The following is a 26567-nucleotide window of genomic DNA, read 5'->3' on the forward strand; positions in this document are numbered from 1 at the left end:
TGTTGAATTTAAAATGTGGTATGTTATACACTTATATAATAACAAAATATAACAACATATTACACAATACATTACATTTGCGTCAATAAAACCTATTTTACTCATTTTATAAATAGGAATATATCACTACCTTATATTTGATTTGTTATGATTAATGTTTTGTGTTCAATGTTCAAAATGTTGCAATAAAAAAGTCTGAATTGTTTGGATTTATTGCTTTATTTTGTTTTCTGAAACAGTACATATACAGTCTTTTAGTTCATTTGCTTTCAGTGGACATGAAATTTGGCAAATCTCTTTCGATGTGCTAAAGCTTACCAGCTTAAAGATTAAAATTTAAATAGGCTACAGGAACAAGGACGAACAACATATTTGTATCTCGAAGATACAATAGCAATAAAAGCAAAGTAGATTAAACACATGGATTTACGTACATAAATATAAGAGAAGCACAGGTAAATTAGGTCTTCAAATAAAGGCATTAAACATGAGGTAATTTTGCATTGTGTATAAATCTGAGGGATAACAAATTACGACATATTCAAGAGATAAATGAGGGTTTTTATCATAAAAACATATCGTTGGTATTAAAATAAAGGAACACAAATCAGGCCAAAATTGATGGTTATAAATTACTTTATAAAATACTAAATGGACAGCTTGAGGAGTCTGTCACGCCTGTCACGTGGTTTGATTGACAGCGCTATCTGGTCATTACGTGCGCTGCATTACAACGCCATAAATGGGCATTCAGAAACAAAGCGGAAAACGGTGCAACCCTAATTATCGTCCTACACCCTTCTGTTCCGCTCGAGTTTAAATGTTCGCATTAATCGTCTTGCGCAAATATATATTTCCATCATGGCGTTAAAGTGTTTATTTTCATTTCAAAGCCTATTTTTCTTAAGAAAACTGATTAAAAATGGATGTTTATATGTTTTTATGCTACGGATGCAGCTTGTGTTCGGCCGGAAGAGAACGAGGAGCGCTCCTTCTGTATCCAGCGCTGTGAGAGCAGAGGTGTGATTCACACAGCACAGAGATGCAGGTTTGTGTGTTAAAAAACAAATATGCAGTATAATTCACGTTATATTTGATTTGTATGGGTCGTTGATTACTTGAGGTGTTAAAGCAGTTTCTGGAGATGCTAGTTATAATGATAATGATAGTTTAGAAAAGAAATTTTGTCTAGTAACTCTTAATCGACATAATACAACCTGAGGAAAAGTGATTTGCACGTTTACATTGTGTAAATTATATTTTATACTGAGGCTGGGTACACTGTAAAAATATATATATTCGACGTTGTAAACGAAACAAAGAGCACATTTTGTAAGAAAATACGTTACTGTTTCAGTTCTACATTCAATGTCAATTTTAATTCAGTGTTACTTGCCTTTTGTAACTGTTTGTGGAGTTAACTAGCAGTTTCTGAGTACAAAATGATCTAATATATATATTTTTTTTGTTCAGAGTAACTGTGGAATATCAAAAGATATTTAAAATGTCATTGCCAGCCCTGAAAAGCCATGCAAATTAATAAAATATTGAAAGTCATGGATTTTGCGAGAAATATAAATGTTTTAATGTAATAATTTAAACGTATTATTGATTGAATCTGCCCAGCAGTCATTTAATATGATTTGTAAAAACTTTGATCCAGCAGATAACTTCTACTCAGTGAACTCTGAAACGGAAGTTGTAATTTTCCCCGCGTGCAGTTGATAACATCATGTCTCTGAATGTGTTTTATTGTGAATGTAGGACCCAAATGAAGATACCGAGTGGAATGACATCCTCAGGAGGAAAGGCATTCTGCCTCCTAAAGAAAAACCAGAGGAGGAGGAAGATGACGAGCAGCTTCTTCAGCCTCAGTCTATTGGTAAGATGAGGTTACCTTCACACAATTATAGTTTAAAGCGGACAAATTATTCCCCATTCCACGAGATGTATTACAATCTTGGGTGTCTTCAGAATGTGTTTGAAGTTTCAGCTCAAAATACCCCACAGATCATTTATGATGTCTTGTCAAATTTGCCCCTATTTAGGTGATCAAAAATGTGATGTTTTTGTGTCCCTTTAAATGCAAATGAGCTGCAGCTCCCCGCCCCCTTTCTAGAAGAGGGTGTAGCTTTTACACAAGCTTCATATACAAAGTCAGCAACAAAACATGCGAATCTCTCTCAGAAAAAATGTCAGAAATAACCAGTTGTGGAGAAGCTGTACATGTTTGAGCCGGAGTCAACACAGATTAGAGACTTAGGTTGACATTTTTAGACTGTATGATCATTTATGTAACGCTAGTTGTTGTGGAGTTGCATTGATTCAATTCATCGACTAGCATGTACCATCATGTTAATCTATAAATTGTGTGGGAATGTAAAACGTCCGTCACCAAACTATATACAGTGCATAATAAATGTGTGTTTATGAATTACAGATGGCATTTTTTTTATGTTATTTTTTTTTTCCTCAGGATAAAACTAACAACACAGCTCTAGTCTCTGTGAAAACAGTCAGAGACGATGGTAACTTTAGCCATATTAGCCTTCTAAAAGCTCATTCAGAGAGGAAATGTGCAAACATTCACAGAATATAAAGTGCCATCCTCACTCGTTCGGTGTATGACGTTAGGTAGAGTTGGTGTTGACCCCTCAGAAACAACTTTTCCGCAAATCCAGCGTTGGAGAAGCAGTCATGTGTAAAATTATTTGAGCAAATATACAGGGAGTGCAGAATTATTAGGCAAGTTGTATATTTGAGGATTAATTTTATTATTGAACAATAACCATGTTCTCAATGAACACAAAAAACTCATTAATATCAAAGCTGAATATTTTTGGAAGTTTTAGTTTTTAGTTTTAGCTATTTTAGGGGGATATCTGTGTGTGCAGGTGACTATTACTGTGCATAATTATTAAGCAACTTAACAAAAAACAAATGTATACCCATTTCAGTTATTTATTTTTACCAGTGAAACCAATATAACATCTCAACATTCACAAATATACATTTCTGACATTCAAAAACCAAATAAAAACAAATCAGTGACCAATATAGCCACCTTTCTTTGCAAGGACACTCAAAAGCCTGCCATCCATGGATTCTGTCAGTGTTTTGATCTGTTCACCATCAACATTGCGTGCAGCAGCAACCACAGCCTCCCAGACACTGTTCAGAGAGGTGTACTGTTTTCCCTCCTTGTAAATCGCACATTTGATGATGGACCACAGGTTCTCAATGGGGTCCAGATCAGGTGAACAAGGAGGCCATATCATTAGATTTTCTTCTTTTATACCCTTTCTTGCCAGCCACGCTGTGGAGTACTTGGACGCGTGTGATGGAGCATTGTCCTGCATGAAAATCATGTTTTTCTTGAAGGATGCAGACTTCTTCCTGTACCACTGCTTGAAGAAGGTGTCTTCCAGAAACTGGCAGTAGGACTGGGAGTTGAGCTTGACTCCATCCTCAACCCGAAAAGGCCCCACAAGCTCATCTTTGATGATACCAGCCCAAACCAGTACTCCACCTCCACCTTGCTGGCGTCTGAGTCGGATTGGAGCTCTCTGCCCTTTACCAATCCAGCCACGGGCCCATCCATCTGGCCCATCAAGACTCACTCTCATTTCATCAGTCCATAAAACCTTAGAAAAAGGTTTTATGGAAAAAGGTCTTGAGATATTTCTTGGCCCAGTCTTGACATTTCAGCTTGTGTGTCTTGTTCAGTGGTGGTCGACTTTCTGCCTTTCTTACCTTGGCCATGTCTCTGAGTATTGCACACCTTGTGCTTTTGGGCACTCCAGTGATGTTGCAGCTCTGAAATATGGCCAAACTGGTGGCAAGTGGCATCTTGGCAGCTGCACGCTTGACTTTTCTCAGTTCATGGGCAGTTATTTTGCGCCTTGGTTTTTCCACACGCTTCTTGCGACCCTGTTGACTATTTTGAATGAAACGCTTGATTGTTCGATGATCACTCTTCAGAAGCTTGGCTATTTTAAGACTGCTGCATCCCTCCGCAATATATCTCACTATTTTTGACTTTTCTGAGCCTGTCAAGTCCTTCTTTTGACCCATTTTGCCAAAGGAAAGGAAGTTGCCTAATAATTATGCACACCTGATATAGGGTGTTGATGTCATTAGACCACACCCCTTCTCATTACAGAGATGCACATCACCTAATCTGCTTAATTGGTAGTAGGCTTTCCAGCCTATACAGCTTGAAGTAAGACAACATGCATAACGAGGATGATGTGGTCAAAATACTAATTTGCCTAATAATTCTGCACTCCCTGTATAACATTTTAGATTGATAATGATCGATGGGGTTTATAAAAAAAAAAGAAGTATTGGGTCGAGTTTTACTATTATTGGCTGGCTGTTTACACACATCTGTGTGAATTTTGCATTATAGGTCCCCTTTAAATAAAGTTTTTGTTGCTTGAGATAATCAGTCTTGTTTTTCCTGAAGCCTGTGACCTGATATTCTGCTCTTTTGCAGTGAAGACCTATGAGAGCATGACTCTAGAGGAGCTGGAGGAAAATGAAGATGAGTTTAATGATGAGGATGAGCTCGCCATGGAGATGTACAGGTACGTATGTGTGTGTTATTGATGAAATCCAGCATTATGTTGTAGTTAGGGCCATATGATAACACGCGTCTTAACACGACTTTAACACCGATGATTTTTCACCGATCTCACAGTCGAATATTCGCTTGTTATGAAACGAGGATCATACCATTTCGGCAATATGGGGGTGCTCAATATTTTAAAGACGTGGCGCGGCGATGAGCTTTGCGTCCGCTGTGCGTACCCTTTAAGCGTGAAGCTCAGCGTCGCGCCTTTAAAATTCGAACACATTGTTTTCAATGATTTTTTTTATTTATTTTTATTTTTACAGTATGGTGTACACACACCGGCGGCCGCATTCTACGCCTGTCTTCGGCGACTCAGGAAATTGTTTAAAATCCTGCGCACCACAGACCCCCATTTATATATTAAATGTATATTATATTTTCCTCAAATCGTCAATATACATACTGTTTTCACCCTGTGCTACAAGATAGACCTATCGTGCAGCTCTTCTGTGAATTCAAGAGTCGATTCAAAATTGAGCTTGTGTGTGTTTGGTGTGAGATCCTGAGACGCGGTGCTGAGCTTCAATCCGGTGTGTGATCCCCTTTAGGCACAATCGACTTAAGTACGTGCATGTAAACGCACGGTGTTCTTTTCCTCTTTAGGCAGGTTTTTTTTTTTAAGGTTTATTTATCAAAATGTTCTTTTATATATTTCTGTGATGTTCTGTATTTCGATCGCAGCTTTAAAATGTTATGAGAGAACATTTTACTAATGTTTATCCACCACATTACCTTTTATTTAAACCTAAATAAGAGAGCTATTGTCAGTTCGTCTGTCAGTTGGCAGGCAGTTTGCTCGCTTTATTAAAAGTTGTTGCTGTGTGCAGTGTGTAAAGAAAAAGAGAAATAGTTTTACCCTCCTGCTGACTAGTGTCGTGCCCCTCCCAACCCATAGACACACACACAGACACACACACACACACACACACACACACACACACACAGACAAATGATTCGACTATCGGCCGAGCATAGAGAGATTCGACAATTCTGATTCCAATGTGTAAATCCTTTATTCGGGGACAGCCCTAACACAGTTACAATTTTGCACTGCATTGATATTCAATATTCGGTAGTAAACTTTTGCTATTAGTTCTGAAGGTATTTGTGGATCATTTCAGTGTTTGGGTGCGTTCACACTTGTCATGTTTGGTTCGATTAAATCAAACCCTGGTGCGATTGCTCGTTTAGTGCGGTTCATTTGAACATATGTGAACGCTGCCATCCGAACCCTGGTGCGCACCAAACAAGCGGACCGAGACCGCTAAAAAGAGGAGTCTCGGTCTGCTTCCAAACAAACTCTGGTGCGGTTCGATTGATATATGAATGTAACATGGACCAAAGACATGTAAACGAACCAAAAACTGGACGTAATGTCACAAGATGCGACGCATAGTCAGCTGATTTGACGATGCGGAAAGATCGGTGTATCCAAAATGAGTAATGTTAACATTAGAGGGCAAACGTAGAGCAACGAGGAGGTGCCTCATCAATATTTGGTCCGACGAGCATGTTTTGAAAATGCAAGGAAAAACGCACAAAAAGCATACCTGGTTATTGTCATCAGAGGACCTGTTGCCCATTAGACGGTACAGACGATGGAACTGCCGTCTCTTTTCTGCACAACGGGGGAAATCCTGCTGCTGTTTTAAATGTCTTTGAACATTTTATGAGCTCTTCATGAGTTCTCAGCAGGTAAAAATAATGCCATGTACATGCAAAAAATGATGGCGTTTAATCCGGCACACAGCATTGTTTTAATGTTCGGTAAGCGAGCTCCTACGTCATATAAGCCGACCAATCAGGTTGTGAGCGTCTCCCTGTGCCTTTGGTTCGGTAACTTTAGGTTCCGTTATAAATGCCAGTGTGAACGCTAAGCAGACCAGGACTATGTTTTGTTTTTTATCCAAACTAACTGAACTTCAAGTGTGAACGCACCATTTGTCTTGTGAAATTTACAGTTCAGATTCAAGTTTTAAAATCTGTTTCGCTCTGAAACTCAACGCTTGAATCTGTTTAACCGTCTATAGTCGCCTTTACGCTGCAGTGTTGCATTATGCTAATTGTCAACAGAAACCGCGTGTCGTTAGCTGTTTCCATTCAAAGATGTGAATTTAACTTGTGCGCATAACTGGAATTTCGCGTCAAACATTTTATTATACGAATAATGCACAGTTTCCATCCACTGAGAACACTTAAAGAGAACAAAATCATCACTTCCTGATAAACTGGCTTTAAATATCAGCTGTAGGAGAAACCACTGTATGTAATATAATTACTAGATTATATAATAATTTACCTGTGTCTCAGATCATGCAGACAAATGCAATAAAGTTCTTTCTTTTTATGGGATCATCCCAAAATGTGCATAAAAATAGGTGGATTGAAACGGCAATTTACACTGACTAATGGCTAAACACTCTTCCACTGATCTACAGCTGCTGCACAATTACTGTTCACGTTAGGAATGGGCAGTTAATAATTGTGCATCGTCTCTCTCTCTCTCTCTGACAGACAGAAGAGGCTTGCAGAGTGGAAAGCAAACCAGATAAAGAACGCGTTTGGGGAGTTGACTGAGATCTCGGGTCAGGATTATGTGCTGGAGGTCAACAAAGCTGGAGCTGGAATCTGGGTGGTGCTGCATCTCTACAAACAGGGGTGATTTTACACATTGACCTTTGCACTCAGTCATATATGCATGTTTTATATTATATAACGTTAAATGTTACATGTAAAAAGCTCCCATGCACAGTATCTTATTTATGTATCCTTCTCTTCTTATTCTTAAAGGGATAGCTCACCCAAAAATGTAAACGCTGTCATTAAAGGGGTACTTCAGCGCTGGGAAGATGAATCTGTATTTAAACTGGCTCATCAATGTAGTAGAAATGTGAAATTATTTTTGAATTTGGTGCCTTCTAGACTGAGAAAAGACAGAAAATGTATTTGTCTCATGTGGATGAAAGACTACAATTCCCAGAATGCTTCGCTGCCCTGTGAGGCCATTCCCAAAGCCACCTGTACTGTGGCTGAGTTGAAGACACTACAATTAAAAACTGAACGTGTCTGTTAAATATAATGAGTGAGTCACCGCACGAGTATCACAGCACTGAGCACTAACTGCAGGAGTGAGATAAATGAGCTGATGAGAGCTGAGGTAATCGCGACTACACTCGCGGCATACATTCGCAACGCGAGTTCAGACTGGCGCTTTTCAGTTCATGCCTTTGCAAGCTTAACTTTCATAGAAATTAATTTGAGAAGTTAAAACACTTACATTGCTTACCACAGCTCCGTTTAAATGAGTGCCTTTAGCTGACAGCTGAGCTCTCCCTGCGAGCTGAGTGTGATCTCCATCCCCCATGCGCGAGTTCAAAACATGCGGAAATGGCTCCCTCTGCTGGCTGTAGTCTTTAGCCTTATTCCAAACATTCCTCCTATGACTCAGGAATTTTTCCAGAAATAAAATGCATAAAGCTCTTGTCTCAGGGGGATATGAGGGGGGAAAGCACAATCATTTGAATATACTCCAGGGTTTCTACTGATACAAAGCCATATGCTAATCGCTGAAGTAACCCTTTAATTCCTCATGGTGTTCCAAACTTGTAAGACCTCCGTTCATCTTCACACACAGTTTAAGATAGGGATGTGACGATATCGCGCTGGTAAACGTGTCTCAATATCGTCGTGGTTGGGTTACAATATTAAAAGGACAGGTGTCCGTCAAAAAGCAAGAGGAATAAACACAGTCCCGCAGAACAAATCATTGTTAACTACATAGACCATGATCATTAGCGACCCGGATCTATATTTAACATGGATAGACCTCTACCTGTCATGATAATATATAAAACTCCTGTTACACTTACAGAAGAATAAAATAAAACCTATTTCGTTACCTTTTGGAGCTTGGAAGGATTCAGTTTGAGCAAATGTTTAATACCATCATCATCTGACCTCGTCAGAGCTCGTTTACCAGTATATTCAGCATCTGCCTCATATTCGCCATCTCCAGCATATTCTACAAACTCATTTTCAACGTCTTCAAAATCAATATTTTGATCACTGACAGCTTCTTGAGCACATCCATCATCAAGAGACAGTGACACTAATATTTGATTGTGTTTAGTACTTGCTCTCTGCAGTAAATCACTGAGCCATTTCAAGTTTTGCAGATTATAATTATTGTTTCGTTTTCTGTCAGAGGTAACTATGAGTGAAACGTCACTTCATCATTGCCTATCAGACATTGCCACCTTGCGGATTAAAGGTGAATTGCGCTTTATTTCGTCATTATAGATTAATTTATCATTGTGCAGACAAAAATATATACGTACAATCCTACACACCTCGGGTCGTTAGCGACCCTATACAATTTTGACAAATACTAGTGAAAAAACAGGCATTCAATTATAATTCTATTATTGTTTTCTTGTTATATTGTTTAAAATCGATTGATTGAGGAATACTAAGAATGCTGATGTCTAGCTTTAAAAAATGAATGAGGAGCAGGGTAGTGAATGACGCGACCCGAGGTATGCATTTAAGGGTTAAAAGCACTGTGATCAGCGTTTTATGTGGTCATGGATCTGTGAATACAACAATAAATTGCCTGTTGACTGGCAAAAGCAGAATAAATGTCAGTATTTTTTCGCTATTATCATCACAAACACTATCGTGAGCTATTTAACAATACCGTGAGCTTTTCCACAATATCGCAATAAATATCGTACCGTGAGGTCAATATCGAAATTGTATCGAACCGTGAGATTTTGATATCGTTACATCCCTGGTTTAAGATATTTTATATTTAGTCCGAGAGCGTATGCAAGTGTATGCACACTATACTGTCCATGTCCAGACAATGGACAATGCTGAATAAAGTCGTGATTTTTTTTTTTTTTTTTGGACCCAAATGTATTTTGGATGCTTCAAGAGACTCTAATTAACCCACTGATGTCTCATATGGACTACTTTGATGATGTTTTTATTCCCTTTCTGGTCCTTCTAGAAAAGGACAGTAAAGTGTGCATACATTTTCAATGGAGAGACAGAAAGCTCTCGGAATATATATAAACCATCTTAAACTGTGTTCCAAATATGAACGGAGGACTAACAGGTGTGGAACGACATTAGGGTGAGTTATTAATGGCATAATTTTCATTTTTGGGTGAACTAACCCTTTTAGAGGAACGCATGCAGCACATATTCATCTAAACATCGCTTTGTCGTTAAAGGATTAGTTCACTTTTAAATAAACTTTTTCAAATAATTTACTCACCCCCATGTCATCCAAGATGTCCATGTCTTTCTTTCTTCAGTCGAAAAGAAATGAAGGTTTTTGATGAAACCATTCCAGCATTTTTCTCCATATAATGGACTTCAATTGACCTCAAACGGTTCAAGGGCCAAAGGAGTTTCAGTGCAGCTTCAAACGACACCAGACGATGAATAAGGGTCTTATCTAGCCAAACCATCGGCCATTTATACGTTTTATAAGCAGAAATGCTCTCACCTTGCTCTGTGATGAGCGTTTGTGAAGTCACGTAATACCCGATTGAAAAGGTCACGCTTGACGTAGGCGGCAGTACAGAGTCAGTGTTTACATGTCTGCGGAAGGAGGACCATACACACACATTCAAGTGTCTTTGTGTCAGTTTATCGTTTAAAACATTTTTATGAACACTTGTAAACACTGACTCGGTGTGAAGCGTGACCTTTTCAGCGTAATTGCGTATTACGTTTCTTTTTGACTGATGAAAGAACGATATGACCATCTTGGATGACATGGGGGTGAGGAAACTACTGTTAAAGGATTAGTTCACTTTTGCAGATAAAGGTATTTACAACTACTTTTTACTTACAGGCAAAGAATAAAAAATTAACTTTGCCGTGAGTATAACGGGGCCTTGAATTCAGTCTCTTATGTCATGTGAGCATGAGCAATAAGTGGCTGCAGTTCACTGAACGGCCACTGGAGTCGCTAATAACAAGGGTTTCTGAATTCTACACACTGCCCCTTTAAAGGGTTACTTCAGCGATTAGCATATGGCTTTGTATCAGTAGAAACCCTGGACTATATTCGAATGATCGGGCTCCCCCCTCTCATCCCCCTGAGACGGGCGTTTTATGCATTTTATTTCTGGAAAAATTACTCCGGTGACACAAATATCGTCGATTTGCGTCATCTTTAAAATGTTTGGCCAGAGGCTAAAAGCTATTTCCGCATGTTTTCAACTCGCACATGGGGAGTTGGGTCGCACTCACAGCTCGGCTCGGCTCAGGCATTCATGGAAACGGTGGCAGTATTTTATCTTCTCAAGTTAATTCCTATGAAAGTTAATCTTCCAAAGGCATGAACTGAAAACGCGCCAGACTGAACGCGCGCTGAGAACGACTGCCGCGAGTGTGGACGCGTTTACCTCAGCCCTTATTACTATGCGTGTAATCTGACTCCTGCTGCGTTTGTGCTGACACTCCCTCACAATATAAATCACAATATATTGAAAAGACACTTTCAGTTTTTAATTTTAGTATCTGTTCTCTAACTGAACTGATTTTATGAAGATGAACGCGGTGGTGGGAAAGTAAAAGTGATTCGGTAGCGGTGGCTTTGGGAGTGGCCTCACAGGACAGTGAAGCATTCTGGGAATTGTAGTCTTTCATCCCCATGAGACAAATACATTTTCTATCTCTTCTCAGTCTAGAAAGCACAGAATTCAAAAATATTTTTACATTTCTACTACATTGATGACCCAGTTTAAATGCAGATTCATCTTCCCAGCGCTGAAGTACTCCTTTAACTGTTTTACTTGCCTTGGCTAAATGCCGTACAGTATCTTGACTGTCTGTCTATCCCGCAGGATCCCGTTGTGCACGCTGATAAACCAGCATCTGTCAATTCTGGCCAACAAGTTTCCTCAAACCAAGTTCCTCAGATCCATTTCCACCACCTGCATTCCCAACTACCCCGACCGCAACCTGCCCACGATCTTCATCTACTACGAGGGCGAGATGAAGGCCCAGTTCATTGGCCCTCTGGTTTTTGGAGGAATGAACCTGAAGTGTGACGGTGAGAATGATTTAATTTTACAATTTCACTCCTATCTTATAAGCCATTCATGAACACACAAACATCATTTGCTGATCACATAATACTTTTAACTCTTCACCACCAGCGTTTTTGATCATTTTCACAAGTTTCATGGCCCTCAGAATATTTTGTCGTTTCAATATATCTAATCTAATATGTCAAAAGAAAGAACAGACCCTCTGCTTTATTCTAGCTTCATGCATTCTGTTATCAACACTTGAATGTGGGTAAGTTTCAAAAGAGAGATACAACCCCAAATCAGAAAAAGCTGGGACAGTTTGGAAAACGCAAATAAAAAAAGAAAGTAGTGATTTCTAAATTTACTTTGACTTGTATTTCATTGCAGACAATATGAACACAAAATATTTCATGTTTTGTCTGGTCAACTTCATGCCATTTGTAAATATGCATCCTTTCCTGTCATTCAGACCTGCAACACATTTCAAAAAAAGTTGGGACAGGAGCAATTTAGGGCTAGTAATGAGGTAAAAGGGTTAAATAATGATGTGATTTGAAACAAGTGATGTCAACAGGTGATTGAAATTATGATTTGGTATAAAAGCAGCATCCAAGAAAGATCCTTTAGGAGCAAAGATGGGCCGAGGATCGCCAGTTTGCCAACAAATACGTGAGAAAATTATTGAAATGTTTAAAAACAATGTTCCTCAAAGAAAGATAGGAAGAGATTTGGATATTTCACATTCATCAGTGCATAACATAATTACAAGATTCAAGGAATCTGGAGGAATTTCAGTGCGTAAAGGACAAGGCCGCAAGCCTAAGCTGAACAACCGTGATCTCCGATCCCTCAGGCGGCACTGCATCAAGAATCGTCATTCATCTATAAGCGATATCACCACATGGGCTCAGGACTACTTTGGCAAACCTTTGTCAAGTACCACAATACGTAGTTACATCCACAAATGCCAGTTAAAACTGTACTGTGCCAAAAGGAAGCCTTATGTTAACAGTGTCCAGAAGCGCCGTTGACTTCTCTGGGCTCGGAGGCATCTGGGATGGACCATCACACAGTGGAAATGTGTACTGTGGTCAGATGAATCAGTATTTCAGGTATTTTTTGGGAGGAATGGACGCCGTGTGCTCCGGACCAAAGAAGAAAAGGATCATCCAGACTGTTACCAGCAACAAGTCCAAAAGCCAGGGTCTGTCATGGTATGGGGTTGTGTCAGTGCCCTTGGCAAAGGTAACTTGCACTTCTGTGAAGGCACCATTAATGATGAAAAGTACACAGAGATTTTGGAGCATAATATGCTGCCTTCAAGAAGATATCTTTTCCAGGGACGTCCATGCATATTTCAACAAGACAATGCAAAACCACATTCTGCACACATTACAAAGTCCCGGCTGCGGAGGAAGAGGGTACGGGTACATGACTGGCCTGCCGGCTAGGGTTGGGCGATGTCACTTAAATCGGCAGCTGACGATGTGTACAGTAAAACATCGCGATGGACGATGATATCGTCCAGGGGGGACGAAAAACGAATATTTTCGTTTCGTTTTCGTTTTTTGCGAACTAGAGCTTAGATCAGTTCAAAAAAATCAAGACCGACCCTACCCAAGCCAATGCACCCAAGAGACCGGCCCTGCCCGACACATTAACTGTAATTATGAGCCCGAGCCCCATTTAAACCCGACCATTTTTGAATACGTGGGCGTTCTGACGAGAACGAGCCTGTAATGACTAATGAGCGGAGCGGAGCCGGTGTGATCAGCTCAATAATCTGCAGGCGCGCGCTCATGAACCCAGCGGTAAAATGATGTTCGTTCAAATCCAGCTCAGACATGACATTAATCTGTAGCTTACTATACTTGTTGTAGCCATTAAACAATGTTTTTAATTTATGTATAGCCTAATTTTATTTTTTATCTGTTTTTATAATTTCATCTGATTATGATAGGCTATAAATGGGTCAGAAATGATTTTGGCTGTTATAGGCCTATTTAGTTTAATATTAAGTTTTGTTTTGCAAAAAGCTTTCTTTCGTTTTGTAAAAATTGTATCTTAATTTTAATAAAGGTTTTTTCGGCCAATTGCATGTATTTAATTAATAAGAAGCAAATAAGTAGCCTAGACTATGAGGTCGCGGAAGCGATCGCTTTCAATGATCATGAACTGGAGCGCGTCTCAAACTGAAACTCAGCAGGCTTGCCTCACAGACATGAGAAATATGTAGCCTAATATGTGTAGAAACGAAAAGATTTAAATAAGCACATGGTGCAGTGTTCAGAACTCACACGGTAAACAACCAGCTGGAAACAGATGATCACGGCGACGGGCATGAGTGGGATGTTAAAGTTTAAGGGATTTTTTTTTTATTTTTATCTCATACTGAATATGTTCGGGTGAAAGCTCATTTTAAACAGGTAGCACTTATTCACACACAAACTAATCGTTCTCTCTAATGCATTCAAAAACATCTTGTAGTGCTTATACCAGCATACAGTTATCAGTAGCCAGGTAGCCTATACAGTTATTATATTCTATTATATGATTTTGAATGAGCAGACATCTGTATTGATCCGTAGATAAAATAACTGATGAAAACGTTCATCTTTCCAAACTTCCAAACATACAAACAAATTTGCACGGCAAAAAGCATCAATGATATTTAACTTTTGATAAAGCCAGTTTGGCATAGTGGGGGGAAATTCACACAAATGTTCTAATAAACCACGTTGAAACTAGGCTCTTAATCTCCTATTGTTTATTTTTTATAATTTTTTTCAGTTAATGCAGGTTCTAAACCGAACTTTATAATAGCTTACTAAAATACTTCAGCAGTTATTAGCCGCAAATTTCCTCGGAGCGGAGATAGAGCGGTGTTTCTGATATCAGTGAGCGAGGCGAGGCGAGGAGAGGGAGATGGTGAACCCGGAGCGGAGCTGGAGCGGAGGGATTCCTGAATGCTTAGAGCGTGGAGGGGAAATTGCCTCCGCTCCACTCCGCTCACATACGCTGGTGTGTTGACTCCAAGACGGCGTGGCGGGGGCGTGGCATCACGATGGTGTTTCTCCATCGTGATGTCGCACAGCCATCACGATGGACGATGATATCGTCCATCGACACAACCCTACTGCCGGCAGTCCCGACCTGTCTCCAATAGAGAATGTGCGGCACATTTTGAAGCGCAAAATGCGACAACGAAGACCCCGTACTGTTGCCCACCTTAAGACTTGTTTGCAGGAAGAATGGGACAAAATTACACCTGAAACACTTCATCACTTGGTGTCTTCAGTCCCTAAACGTCTTTTAAGTGTTGTGAAAAGGAATGGCAACATTACAAAGTGGTAAATGCTTTACTGTCCCAACTTTTTTTGAAATGTGTTGCAGGTCTGAATGACAGGAAAGGATGCATATTTACAAATGACATGAAGTTGACCAGACAAAACATGAAATATTTTGTGTTCATATTGTCTGCAATGAAATACAAGTCAAAGTAATTTTAGAAATCACTTTTTTATTTTATTAGCACATTCCATAATGTCCCAACTTTTTCTGATTTGGGGTTGTACATTTTGAGCAAATGTTTTTGTCAAAAGCCCTATTCGGACGGTAAATGTTTCTCGTGGGGTCATCCGGTATTTTCATCATTGACAGGGGTTAGTCTGTGATTTTATTGCTGTCCGAATCCAGAATGTCAGTGTTTTTCTCCCAGTACCCACCTAAAAATCCCTGGCTGAATTACCTCCTGTTTTTTGACAGGTCATGTGGGGATTTTATTGGCGTCCGAATCCACATCTGAGTTTTCAAGAATATATCACTTAAAAATTCACAGTTTAAATCCTTTTTGACCCCTGCAGGGCACCGTACGGTTGCGCTTCACTGTCATTTGGATGCATTTATAGATCTAGACTTTTATTACTGAAAAGCTGGCAAGTGTTTACAAGACCAATATATATTTAATCACCGCTCAAGAAATAAAAAGAATACAAGCATGTAAATATTTGAAATGTGCCATTATGGCGGCAGCGATTATGTGTCAAAATAACCACAGCTTTATGGTCACCTAATGTTAATAAGAGGCTGTATTCACTTATTTCTGCTCATTTGGAATAAAATGACATCCTTTGAGATAAAATACAAGACCGAAAACCATTTGTACTATATTGTGTCTCTGTATATCTTCCTATTTTTAAACCGATTTAAATAATAATTATGATATTATTTTCCTATTATTAAATTAAATATGCTTTTATTCTTATTATACCAAGCATATGCCATTTTATTTACAGCATACAATCATGTTATAGAGCACGTGAGCAGTGCGTTCCCAATCACTCCTCCACCGGGAATAAATCACCATCTGAATGCACTAATTTATCACTGAGGACTTCCATGTGAGCAACAATTACTGTCCGAATAGAGCTAATGAGTATATTCAGAACGATGATCAAACGCAGATGAAGTCCATTAACACCCCCAAAGCTTCAGTCCTAGAGCTCGTCCTGTGGCGACATTTCATTCAGTAACATCAGGCAGTTCTGATTTGTATGCTGTTTCATGATCGTGTTATTTTACATTCTGCTTCACCTGTGTTTTGATCAGATGCTGTACTCGTTCAGAAGATGCATAACAGCGCCCCCTACTGTATAACATTGAAAACACAGGATCACAGAAAAGTTGTAATTGGCGGGGAAAGAGTTAAATAGTAGCACCCCCCCCCCCCAAGAACCTTACATTTATTAATTTAGCAGAATCTAAATGATAGTATGTTCATGCAGCTATATTATTTATTTTAAAATTAGTAGATTTAGATTTATGGATATATTAAAGTGGGGGTGAAACAGTCAATCTCATGTCAATCTTAAGTACCTATAGAGTAGTATTGCATCCTTCATATCTCCGAAAAGTCTTTAGTTTTATCATATTTATAAAAGAAATATAGGCTGTACCGAGTCTTTCCGGAAAAAACGAGCGGCTGGAGGCGTATCGAGTGGGCGGAGCTAAAGAATGACGAGCGCAAAGCGGTGACGTCCTCAAGCGTGGAGAAACCCATCGCTATCTCAGCTAATACAGATAATGATCCAGAATCATTCGGAGGCTGAAATAAATTGAACAGGAGAAACGGCAGCAGCAGGACGTCCGTCTCTGTGGTATGGACTGTATTTAGTGACCTGTCAACATTTGTGTGTGTTTACTCGCAGTTTATGAGGACATGATTCGGTTTATGGACTATTGTATGCGACTAGACCTTAGCAGTAACGGTAGCAGTAACAGCAAGCAAAACGGTTTTGCACGTCAGACTAGTGTAACGTTATACAGAGAACAGCAATGGAGTAACCGTTAGCGCATTTGAATGACGAAGCACGCGATCGTGTCGTTTACTGATGTTTACTCACGCGACGATAGCCGACAGCACAGACATCTGAAGCAGTTTAACTCACCGGCTGCTTCCAAAGCAGGGCCAAACCTTTATCGCTGGGACCGCTCCGTCAAAAACACACTTCTTTGGTATGATTTGGTGAAGTCCTGTGACAGCAGTGACCGTGGAGATCCACTTTGCGATGCGACTGAAGCGATGTTGTGAAGCTTCCCGTCATTTCTGCGTTTAAATCGGTTCAAATGCAGCGCTGCCTTCCCAGAATGCTGTGCTGAAGCGTTGAAGTCGCTCGACGTCACCCATAGGAATAAAGTGGAGCGCGGCGCGCGACATAAGTGTTCACGGACGACTGGATCTGCACCTGAGTGTTTATGGGCGTGCATTTCCTCTCTCTCGCTCTAGTCACGCGCGCTAGCGCCCTACCGGGAGAAGAGCCCGTACAGCCCATACAAGGACCTTCCGCTCTATTAACATCAAGCCGACCCATACTCGAAAAAATCTCTCAGAAACTTGTGAGAAACCGGAAGTTCTGCATGAATTCACCTGCATGAATTTCTTTCTTCAGCTGAACACAAGGAAGATATTTTGAAGAATGTCAGTAACTGGAGCCATTGACTTCCATAATATCTTTTTTTCCTACTCTGGAAGTCAATGGCTCCAGTTAACTGTTTGGTTACTGACATTCTTCAAAATATCTGCCCTTGTGTTCAGCTGAAGAAAGAAATTCATACAGGTTTGAAACAACTTGACGGTGAGTAAAGGATAACAATTTTCATTTTAAAGTGAACTATCCCTTTAAGGTAAGATCTAGCTTTGAACTTGTGTTAGTTATTCATTTTGAAATATAGTAAAATAAGGCTTCTGTGACGCCCATTTAGATTTGTAGATAACACATTTTATTAAATATAATTAAATTAGTTTTTGTGACATGCAATGTATATTATATAGCATGCAAATTAATTGGATATAGATATAGAATGGATTTTTTTTAAATTAGTAATTTTTTATTTTAAAAAGAGTAAAAATAGTATGACCATTTGAATTTGACGATAAGGAACCAGGCCACCTTCTTCCATTGCTCCATGGTCCAGTTCTGATGCTCACGTGCCACTGTTGGTGCTTTCGGCGGGGTCAGAGGTCAGCATGGGCCCCCTGACTGGTCCATACTCAACAAACTGAGCTGCTCTGTGTATTCTGACAACTTTCTATCAGAACCAGCATTAACTTCTGGAGCAGTTTGAGCTCCAGTAGCTCGTCTGTTTGATCGGATCCCACGGGCCAGCCTTCGCTCCCCACGTGCATCAATGAGCCTTGGCCGCCCATGACCCTGTGGCCGGTTCTCCACTGGTCCTTCCTTGGAGCACTTTTGATAGATACTGACCACTGCAGACCGGGAACAGCCCACAAGAGCTGCAGTTTTGGAGATGCTCTGACCCAGTCGTCTAGCCGTCACAATCTGGCCAAACTCGCTCAAATCCTTACGCTTGCCCATTTTTCCTGCTTCACACACATCAACTCTGAGGACAAAATGTTCACTTGCTGCCTAATATATCCCACCCGCTAACAGGAGCAGTGATGAAGAGATCATCGGTGCTATTCACTTCACCTGTTAGTGGTCATAATGTTATGCCAGATTGGTGTGTGTATATTTTTTTATTTTTTTTTTACCCATCCATGAGTTCATACTAACTGTCCAGCTCCAAAAAAAAAAAAAGTGCTTTCTTTTTTTCACATTTCCTTTCCAAAAGTGTGTATGTACATGAACATTTGTTTTGTTTGTTCCAGAGCTGGAGTGGCGTTTATCGGAGACCGGTGCTGTGAAGACGGACCTGGAGGAAAACCCCAGGAAACAGATCCAGGATCAGCTGATGACGTCCATTCGCTGCTCGGCGCCCCACCGCAGAGACGGAGATGAGGACTCAGACGAGGACTGACGTTATATCACTATCACAGCTGGACTTCTTCAAAATCCGGTCGTTTTGTGGCGACTCCAACACCTCAGACTGTTCAGACTGTTGCCGGGCAGACTCTAGTCTTTGCCATATTAAAGACACGCCGCTCTCTGGGACGGGGACGGCGCTTTCCTAGAGAACGACTCCTGCTTGTGTTGCACTCAAATATTTTTAAACCAGCCATCATTAAACGGATTATTCACCGGAAATTTGCATTTGGTTTTATATAAGATTTCTAATAATACAACATTTGTCAGTTCAATGCTTGTCACCATTTATTATTATATAAAAACGTATTCATTTGAGTGTGTGTGGTTTAAGAGAGAGAGTGTGTGTGTGTGTGTGTGTGGTTTAAGAGAGAGAGTGTGTGTGTGTGTGTGGTTTAAGAGGGAGTGGGTGTGTGTGTGTTTGTGGTTTAAGAGAGAGTGTGTGTGTGGTTTAAGAGTGTGTGTGTGGTTTAAGAGAGTGTGTGTGTGTGTGTGGTTTAAGAGGGAGTGGGTGTGTGTGTGTTTGTGGTTTAAGAGAGAGTGTGTGTGTGTGTGTGTGTGTGTGTGAGAGAGAGAGAGAGAGTGTGTGGTTTAAGAGAGAGTGTGTGTGTGAGAGAGAGTGTGTGGTGTAAGAGAGTGTGTGTGTATGTGTGGTGTAAGAGTTTGTTTGTATGTTGCGAGTCTGTGGTGTGAGTGTGTGTGTGTGGTTTGAGAGAGAGAGAGAGAGTGTGTGTGGTGTAAGAGAGTGTGTGTGTGGTGTAAGAGAGTTTGTTTGTATGTGGCGAGGCTGTGGAGTGAGTGTGTGTGTGGTTTAAGAGAGAGTGTGTGTGTGTGTGTGTGTGTGTGTGTGTGTGTGTGTGTGTGTGTGTGTGTGTGAGAGAGAGAGAGTGTGGTGTAAGAGAGTGTGTGTGTGGTGTAAGAGAGTTTGTTTGTATGTGGCGAGGCTGTGGAGTGAGTGTGTGTGTGGTGTAAGAGAGTTTGTTTGTATGTGGCGAGGCTGTGGAGTGAGTGTGGTGTAAGAGAGTTTGTTTGTATGTGGCGAGGCTGTGGAGTGAGTGTGTGTGTGGTTTAAGAGAGAGTGTGTGTGTGTGTGTGTGAGAGAGAGAGAGAGTGTGGTGTAAGAGAGTGTGTGTGTGGTGTAAGAGAGTTTGTTTGTATGTGGCGAGGCTGTGGAGTGAGTGTGTGTGTGTGTGTGTGTGTGGTGTAAGAGAGGGAGAGAGAGAGAGTGTGTGTGTGTTAATGACTGTAGCGGCGCTTCCGCTCACCCTTGGACAAGCTGTGATATTAAGTGATATTTGGGGATGTGCCATAAACAATTTCAGTTCATTTTCCATCAATTTCCTTTTTGCATTTTTACATTAGCCAGGATTTGCCCCCACACACTGAACAGGCTCTGTTGAGTGGTTTAGCAATAATACATAAACCGCCAGCAAGCATGAGGTTACATTTATTAAAAGAGGTTTTAATGAAATCTGGTAGTTCTTTTGTAGCTCGACAGCAACACTAATGCAGCATTAACACATTTCAGGCATTATGGTGTCAGAGAGAATCCCAGATAGGAGCAGAGGACGTCTGTGGAGAGAGAGAAACGCGGTTATAGCCACCAGTTTACATGCTAATTAGTCACCTGCTCACTATTACAGCTCATTTCCATCTCTGCCACTTCCTACTGCACTCTATTGTCCCAATTTGAGCTAAACTGTGGGGCATTTGTCACGAAACGCATTCAATGATGACATTATCAATTTACATGAATTAATCTCTCACTCAAACAGCAGCAAAACTCAGTGTGCTTACAGACCAATTGCACTTTCTCAACAGTTAGATCACTTCTTCAAATCTCTTCACACAGACACACAACATCAGTCTATGGGTTATTTAATATCAGAGCTGGACGGTAACTCAGCTCATTTACTTGAGTACTGTACTTAAGTTCACTTTTTGAGTATCTGTACTTTACTGGAGTATTATTTATTCTGTAAACTTATGACTTTTACTTCACTACATTTGAAAGACAAATATCGTACTTTTTACTCAGCGCTACATTTCTATCAAGGTCAAAAGTCGGTGGATGAGTTTTTCCTTCTTTAAAAGGTGTTTTGTTGTCGTTGTTTCAGACAGTCTGTCAGGAATCGCTCTTATAGGGTCATAAACATTTGCCCAACTTTTTTTGAACACTGATCAGTTCATAGCAAAATGGAAGAAGACGGTTCTTAGGCACAGTGTGTGCACTCATAGCCATACTTTCAAAGTATGTTTCAGTTTTTAAAAAAAATCAAGATTAGTTTAGTTGCATACACTTGGTGCATGTCTTATAAAATATTAAAAATATAAACGTCTGGGAGAAAGAGAAGAGTAAAGTGTGAGAATATCAGATGTGTGTCAGTGTATTGGATCCGTGCGTTCGGCCTTAAAGTGACAGCAGCTTTATAAAGAGCTTTGTAACTTATATGCGAGTATTTAAAGGACAACTCCGGTGAGAAATGCCCCTAGGGGTAATTAACAGATGGTTAGCGAGTAGATCGTTCTCTGCGATGCGTTTTCATGAAAATCGAATGTAAAGAGTTTAATCTCTAAAAACAGATTAGTTTATAACGCTTGTCTATGGGGCACAGGGTAGTGAAATTAAATCACTAGTTAATACGACTAGGCAGCATAATGAGGGTCCCTACATGCAAACCGAAGCATTGAGAACTTTGTAAGTGTACAAACAGTTTAATAAGAAGATACTTTATAAACACAGTACATTACGCATTTACAGACAGAAGCCGTCTTGGAAAACAGTCTCGACGAATCGATCCACGAGCGCTGTGTTAAGTGAGCTGGTCGATAGGAATTAAGTTTGTGAAATGTAATTACATGGACATTTTATTTATTTATTTTTTCTGTTGCGTTCAGTGCTTTCTTCCGGAAACAACGGACCATATGAGACTTACAGTCACAGTTCATCACTTAACACAGCGCTCGTGACTCGACGAGTCAAGACTGTTTTCCAAGATGGCTGCTGTCTGTAAACGCGTAATGTTCTGTGTTTATAAAGTATCTTCTTATTAAACTGTTTGTACTCTTACAATGTTCTCAATGCTGCGGTTTGCATGTAAGGACCCTCATTATGCTGCCTAGTCGTATTAACTAGCGATTTAATTTCACTTATTCTATGCCCCATAGACAAGCGTTATAAGCTAATCTGTTATTAGAGATTAAACTCTTTACATTCGATTTTCATGAAAACACATCACAGAGAACGATCTACTCGGTAACCATCTGTTAATTACCCCAGGTTCATTTCTCACCGGAGTTGTCCTTTAAAGTAGTTTAAGTTAGCCGTATGCTAGTATGTCAGATGGAGCATCACTGACTGGCTTAAACCATGATGGCATAATGTGCATTTATACAACAATGATAAAATAATGCGGCGACATAAAAAAGGACATTTACTTTTGATACTAAAGTACTTTTGAAAACAAATACTTCTGTACTTTTACTGAAGTAAAAATCTGTTTTTACAACTTTCACTTGTAACGGAGTAATATTTGACCAGTAGTACTTTCACTTTTACTCAAGTAATAGAGTTGTGTACTTTGTCCACCTCTGTTTAATATTGGTTTGACACATTATGAAATCTTTCAAATTACATGTTTTTTGTGTTGTTTTTTTGACACAAACACCACTTGTCAATTTGCAAATTGCATGTTTACATACTCTTTAAAACTATTAAATTCATAACCTAACAATATAACACTGAATAATTTGCTAGAATCTGAGGGTACAAAAACATCTAAATATTGAGAAAATCTCCTTTAAAGTTGTCCAAATGAAGTCCTTAGCAATGCATATTACTACTAATAATACATGTTTGATATATTTACGATAGGAAATCTACAAAATATCTTCATGGAACATGATCTTAATATCCTAACGATTTTTGACATTAAAGAAAAATGTATAATTTTGACCAATACACTGTAAAAAAAGGCAAATTTTGAACTTGGATGTTTAAGTTATTTCAACTTAAATTATGTTAAACTGACTTTAAAAAATGAGTTACATCTTGTATAACTAATAAAAACAAGTTTAACATTGCTTAACTTATTTTGATGAGTTAAAACAATGTAAAAACATATGTTGTCATAACTTATTGAACATATTTTTTTACAGTGTACAATGTATTGTTGGCTATTGCCACAGATATACCCGTGAGACGCAGGACTGGTGTTGAGCTCCAGCGTTTCTACTGTAATATCACACTGAAATACTGGATATTCTGAATCTAAAATGCAAGTGCTGTCCTTTCAATGTCATTACAAGCTCTACAGAAGAGGAAACTAATTTTGTGCTGTAATGTAAAGTGGATCATGTAACATAAACCGCAGGGAATTCTGAACATGAGTGTTATTTTTGTTTTGTAAAGAAATGTTATAATATTGCCTGTTAGTGTTTTAGGTCATTGTTTTATAAGCGACTAGGGCCTTATGTTACCGATCTGAGCTCACGACGCAGGAACTCTTAGTGTGTGTCTGAATCAACTTTTGCTAGTTTAACGACAGGAAGAAATGGCCGGTGCATCCGGTGCATGGTCTAAAAGGGTCGTCCCTATTCTCCTAATCAGTCATGGGTGTGTTTTGGGCGTTACGTGCAATAAACCAATCAGAGTCTCATCTCCCTTTCCCTTTAAAAGCCAGTTGTGCTCGAGCCATGAGCGGATTCACTATTGACATGAGGAGAGACTGAACGCGTTTAAAATAAAAATGTAAACGTGTGTGTGCTGCTGTGCGTCCCTGTGTGTGTAATAATCATGTGTGTGCACCACCTATAGGCTTATATTACTAACACACCCTTTAAATGACAGAAATACGGCACTATTGTCTTTTGTCTTATAAGTCTTGTGCGTTTTATTGTATTTTGTCTTATAAGTCTTGTGCGTTTTACAACAGATGATTGTCACTGGTGATTGTCGTTTAAACCTTTCTGGATCTGCCATCAAATTAATACGTTTAATTATATCAAGTGCTTTGAGAAAAGGCTATAAATCTCCAGCTCCAACAGCCACAGATGCAATATAGTCTACTAGCCAGGACTCCTTCTTTATGTGTGCAGACAGGGACGGACTGGGGCTAAAGAACAGCCCCGGACTTTCTCCCAAACAGGGCCATCATCCGGCCATTCACCCCTAGCCGTGCGCAACAGACACTGTACTATGGTATGTACTACACCAGAACCACACCATACCTGGAAGAGGTCCATATTCCACGAGTAGGAATATAGTGCGGCCCCTTTAAGAGATGCGCGTTCCTGCCGGTATTTTGTGTGTGTGTGTGTGTGTGTGTGTGTGCCCAACGAACTGTGCTGCAATTCATGCAAACAGTGTGAAGAACACGGACATGGGAGTGCTCTTGTTCATAAAATGGAGTTAAAATTAATTTCTGTAACGCGCTATTACACGTTAATTTTGACAGCCCGAGTTATTAGACTTTTTCTTTTCTTTTTTTCACCGACGGCCAGGCAACGGCCTTCGGTTGGACGGCCGTTCTGGACTTTTCCAGACAGATTGCCAATCCGTCCCTGTGAACAGATGTGACGTAATGACGCAAAGATATGCCCGAATCTCCCGCGGAAATCCACCAGTACCACTGGAGTTAAAAACATTATTACAAGCTTACCGTTGTAAATCGAGCTACGGTAAGCAGGTGAACACTGGCTGGTTATGTACTTGCTCAATTTATTTTGGATATTTTTTCACCCAAAAAAGTTACGGACTCCAGCTTTAAAATGTGTCAGAGTTCTGAGAACTCAAAAGAAAAAGAAAGTTCTAAAAACTCATAAAAGTTGATTTGATTTAATTTGTTTAATTTGAGTTGGCTCTACTCGTTAGGGTTTACTGTGGGCCTATAGTTAGTAGAATGTCAAAATAAAGTGTAACCAAACTTTGCTAGTGTTCTGGAAGAACTTGAGTTGATTCGAGACATGAATGAAGTAGTTTTAGTGCATTTTGAGCCGCTGTGCCAAACAGAAATCTAGTTATGAGAAGAGTTTTGAAAAAATGACCAAAGTATTGAGAAATGTGTCCTTGCGATTGTTATAAAACTATTTGAATGCTCCTATAAAATTCTTATCCAGTAATCATAAAAGTTATGCAAATGAACAGGTCAAAAAATATGTGAGCACCCTGAATGTCCTTCAGTGTTTAAGATGTGTGTGCATCAGTGGTTTTGTGTCCACGCACCTCTCATGTTTCTTCCAGAAGAGCCGCACACGTTCTTCATCTTCTCTAAGAGAAACACACACGTTACTCAAAAAGCCTGATGAAATGATGAGCGTATTAAACAGTGCCGTTAATAATAATAATAACAGCTCAATGACAGGAACTGAAGGATAACTGCCTCACACCTGTTGTTTCTTCCTGCGCAGAGAGAGTTTCGGCGAGAGACGCATCAACGGATGGACCGAATGAGACTGACAACAAGGAGACAAAATATTCATATATACAGTACTGGGCCAAAGTGAGCCTACAAGTTTGAGTAAACTATCAAAATATGAGGACAATATTTGTATTTGTTAAATATTTCAAATATGAGGGAAGGACAAAACACTAACTCTAATTAGGCCTGTCATGATAACTACTTTTTGTTTCGCGATATATCGTCCCAGAAATAACTGCGATAAACGATATTATTGCATTTTAAGATTATTTTATGCCACTGAATATATAATCATAACAGCATAATAATGCAAGTAGACCTACACACTTTCACATGACAACCTTTTAATTCTTTAGATCATGGAAATTAAGGGTAAAAAATATATTATCCTAAATAAAGAAATGAATAAATACTAAATAAACATGTTCCCTCGTGAAACGGCTTCAACACTCGTCATTCTGCGTTGACATTTATATGTGCACCGGAACAGGGGCGTGGCCTTAGCCTGTGCTTGGCACTTCAGCCAATAAAAATACAGGAAACTACATTTGGCCATCTGACCAATCTAAGACCATTGTGTTTTTCAGAGGGAGGGGCTTCATAGATGCAGGAAGCAAACAAGCCGCACAAAGCACAGTGGAGACAGCGGTGTGGAATAAAGGGAGAATAGAAGAAATATACGGCGTTAAAAAAGAAAGAAGTATTAAGACATGTTATACTGCGGCCCATAAACACAACCAAGCCTAGAAAAAAACACAGAATCGCCCCTTTAATCAAGGAATCATGACAGCCCTAATTTGAATAAAGGGGGATTATGTCAATATTCCTAGGCTGGACATCACTTTTGGACACTTCTGTATATTATCTGGGAATGTGCATTATATAGAGAGAATGTCAGAATACAGTAACATGAGATATTCATCATACCTCTCTCTCTACTGAGCCGACGGAGTTGTGTGCTTTGGAATAATGAAACAGGAACTGAAGAGCAGAAGAAAGACGGACAGGACATGAGTCTGACATCAACAGAAAGCAGGACGGAGAGAAGAAGCGGCTCTAGAGGAACTTACCCTCTTAAAAACATTCTGAATCTGCTCCTGTTGAGACACACGAGAGGGCTCAGACACAGGGTCAAAGG

At 39.7% G+C, this 26567-nt stretch overlaps 2 protein-coding genes across 3 annotated transcripts in view; one reads left to right on the forward strand and one right to left on the reverse strand.

Moving 5' to 3' along the window:
• Nucleotides 1–859: 859 nt before the first annotated feature.
• On the forward strand, nucleotides 860–19328 carry pdcl3 (phosducin-like 3). Its single transcript, XM_067444662.1, has 6 exons — nucleotides 860–1048; nucleotides 1765–1882; nucleotides 4499–4589; nucleotides 7151–7294; nucleotides 11500–11708; nucleotides 18857–19328. The coding sequence occupies exons 1-6, from the start codon at nucleotides 1043–1045 to the stop codon at nucleotides 19003–19005; spliced, it is 717 nt and encodes a 238-aa protein (XP_067300763.1). The 5' UTR covers nucleotides 860–1042; the 3' UTR covers nucleotides 19006–19328.
• Nucleotides 19329–19716: 388 nt separating this feature from the next.
• Nucleotides 19717–26567, reverse strand: part of nms (neuromedin S) — an 11619-nt gene continuing 4768 nt past the window's right edge. Inside the window, exons 4-8 of one of the 2 annotated variants that reach the window (XM_067444663.1) lie at nucleotides 26500–26526; nucleotides 26357–26410; nucleotides 25398–25463; nucleotides 25234–25273; nucleotides 19717–20582 (exon numbers count right to left, since the gene is read on the reverse strand). In XM_067444663.1, the coding sequence (XP_067300764.1) occupies nucleotides 20542–20582; nucleotides 25234–25273; nucleotides 25398–25463; nucleotides 26357–26410; nucleotides 26500–26526 (228 nt within the window). In that variant the 3' untranslated portion in view covers nucleotides 19717–20541. Of the gene's footprint in view, nucleotides 20583–25233; nucleotides 25279–25397; nucleotides 25464–26356; nucleotides 26411–26499; nucleotides 26527–26567 lie in introns of both variants that reach the window. The other variant, XM_067444664.1, reaches the window with a different exon arrangement.

This window comes from Pseudorasbora parva, chromosome 5, assembly GCF_024679245.1.
Source record: "Pseudorasbora parva isolate DD20220531a chromosome 5, ASM2467924v1, whole genome shotgun sequence".
In the NCBI taxonomy this organism is placed as follows: domain Eukaryota; kingdom Metazoa; phylum Chordata; class Actinopteri; order Cypriniformes; family Gobionidae; genus Pseudorasbora; species Pseudorasbora parva.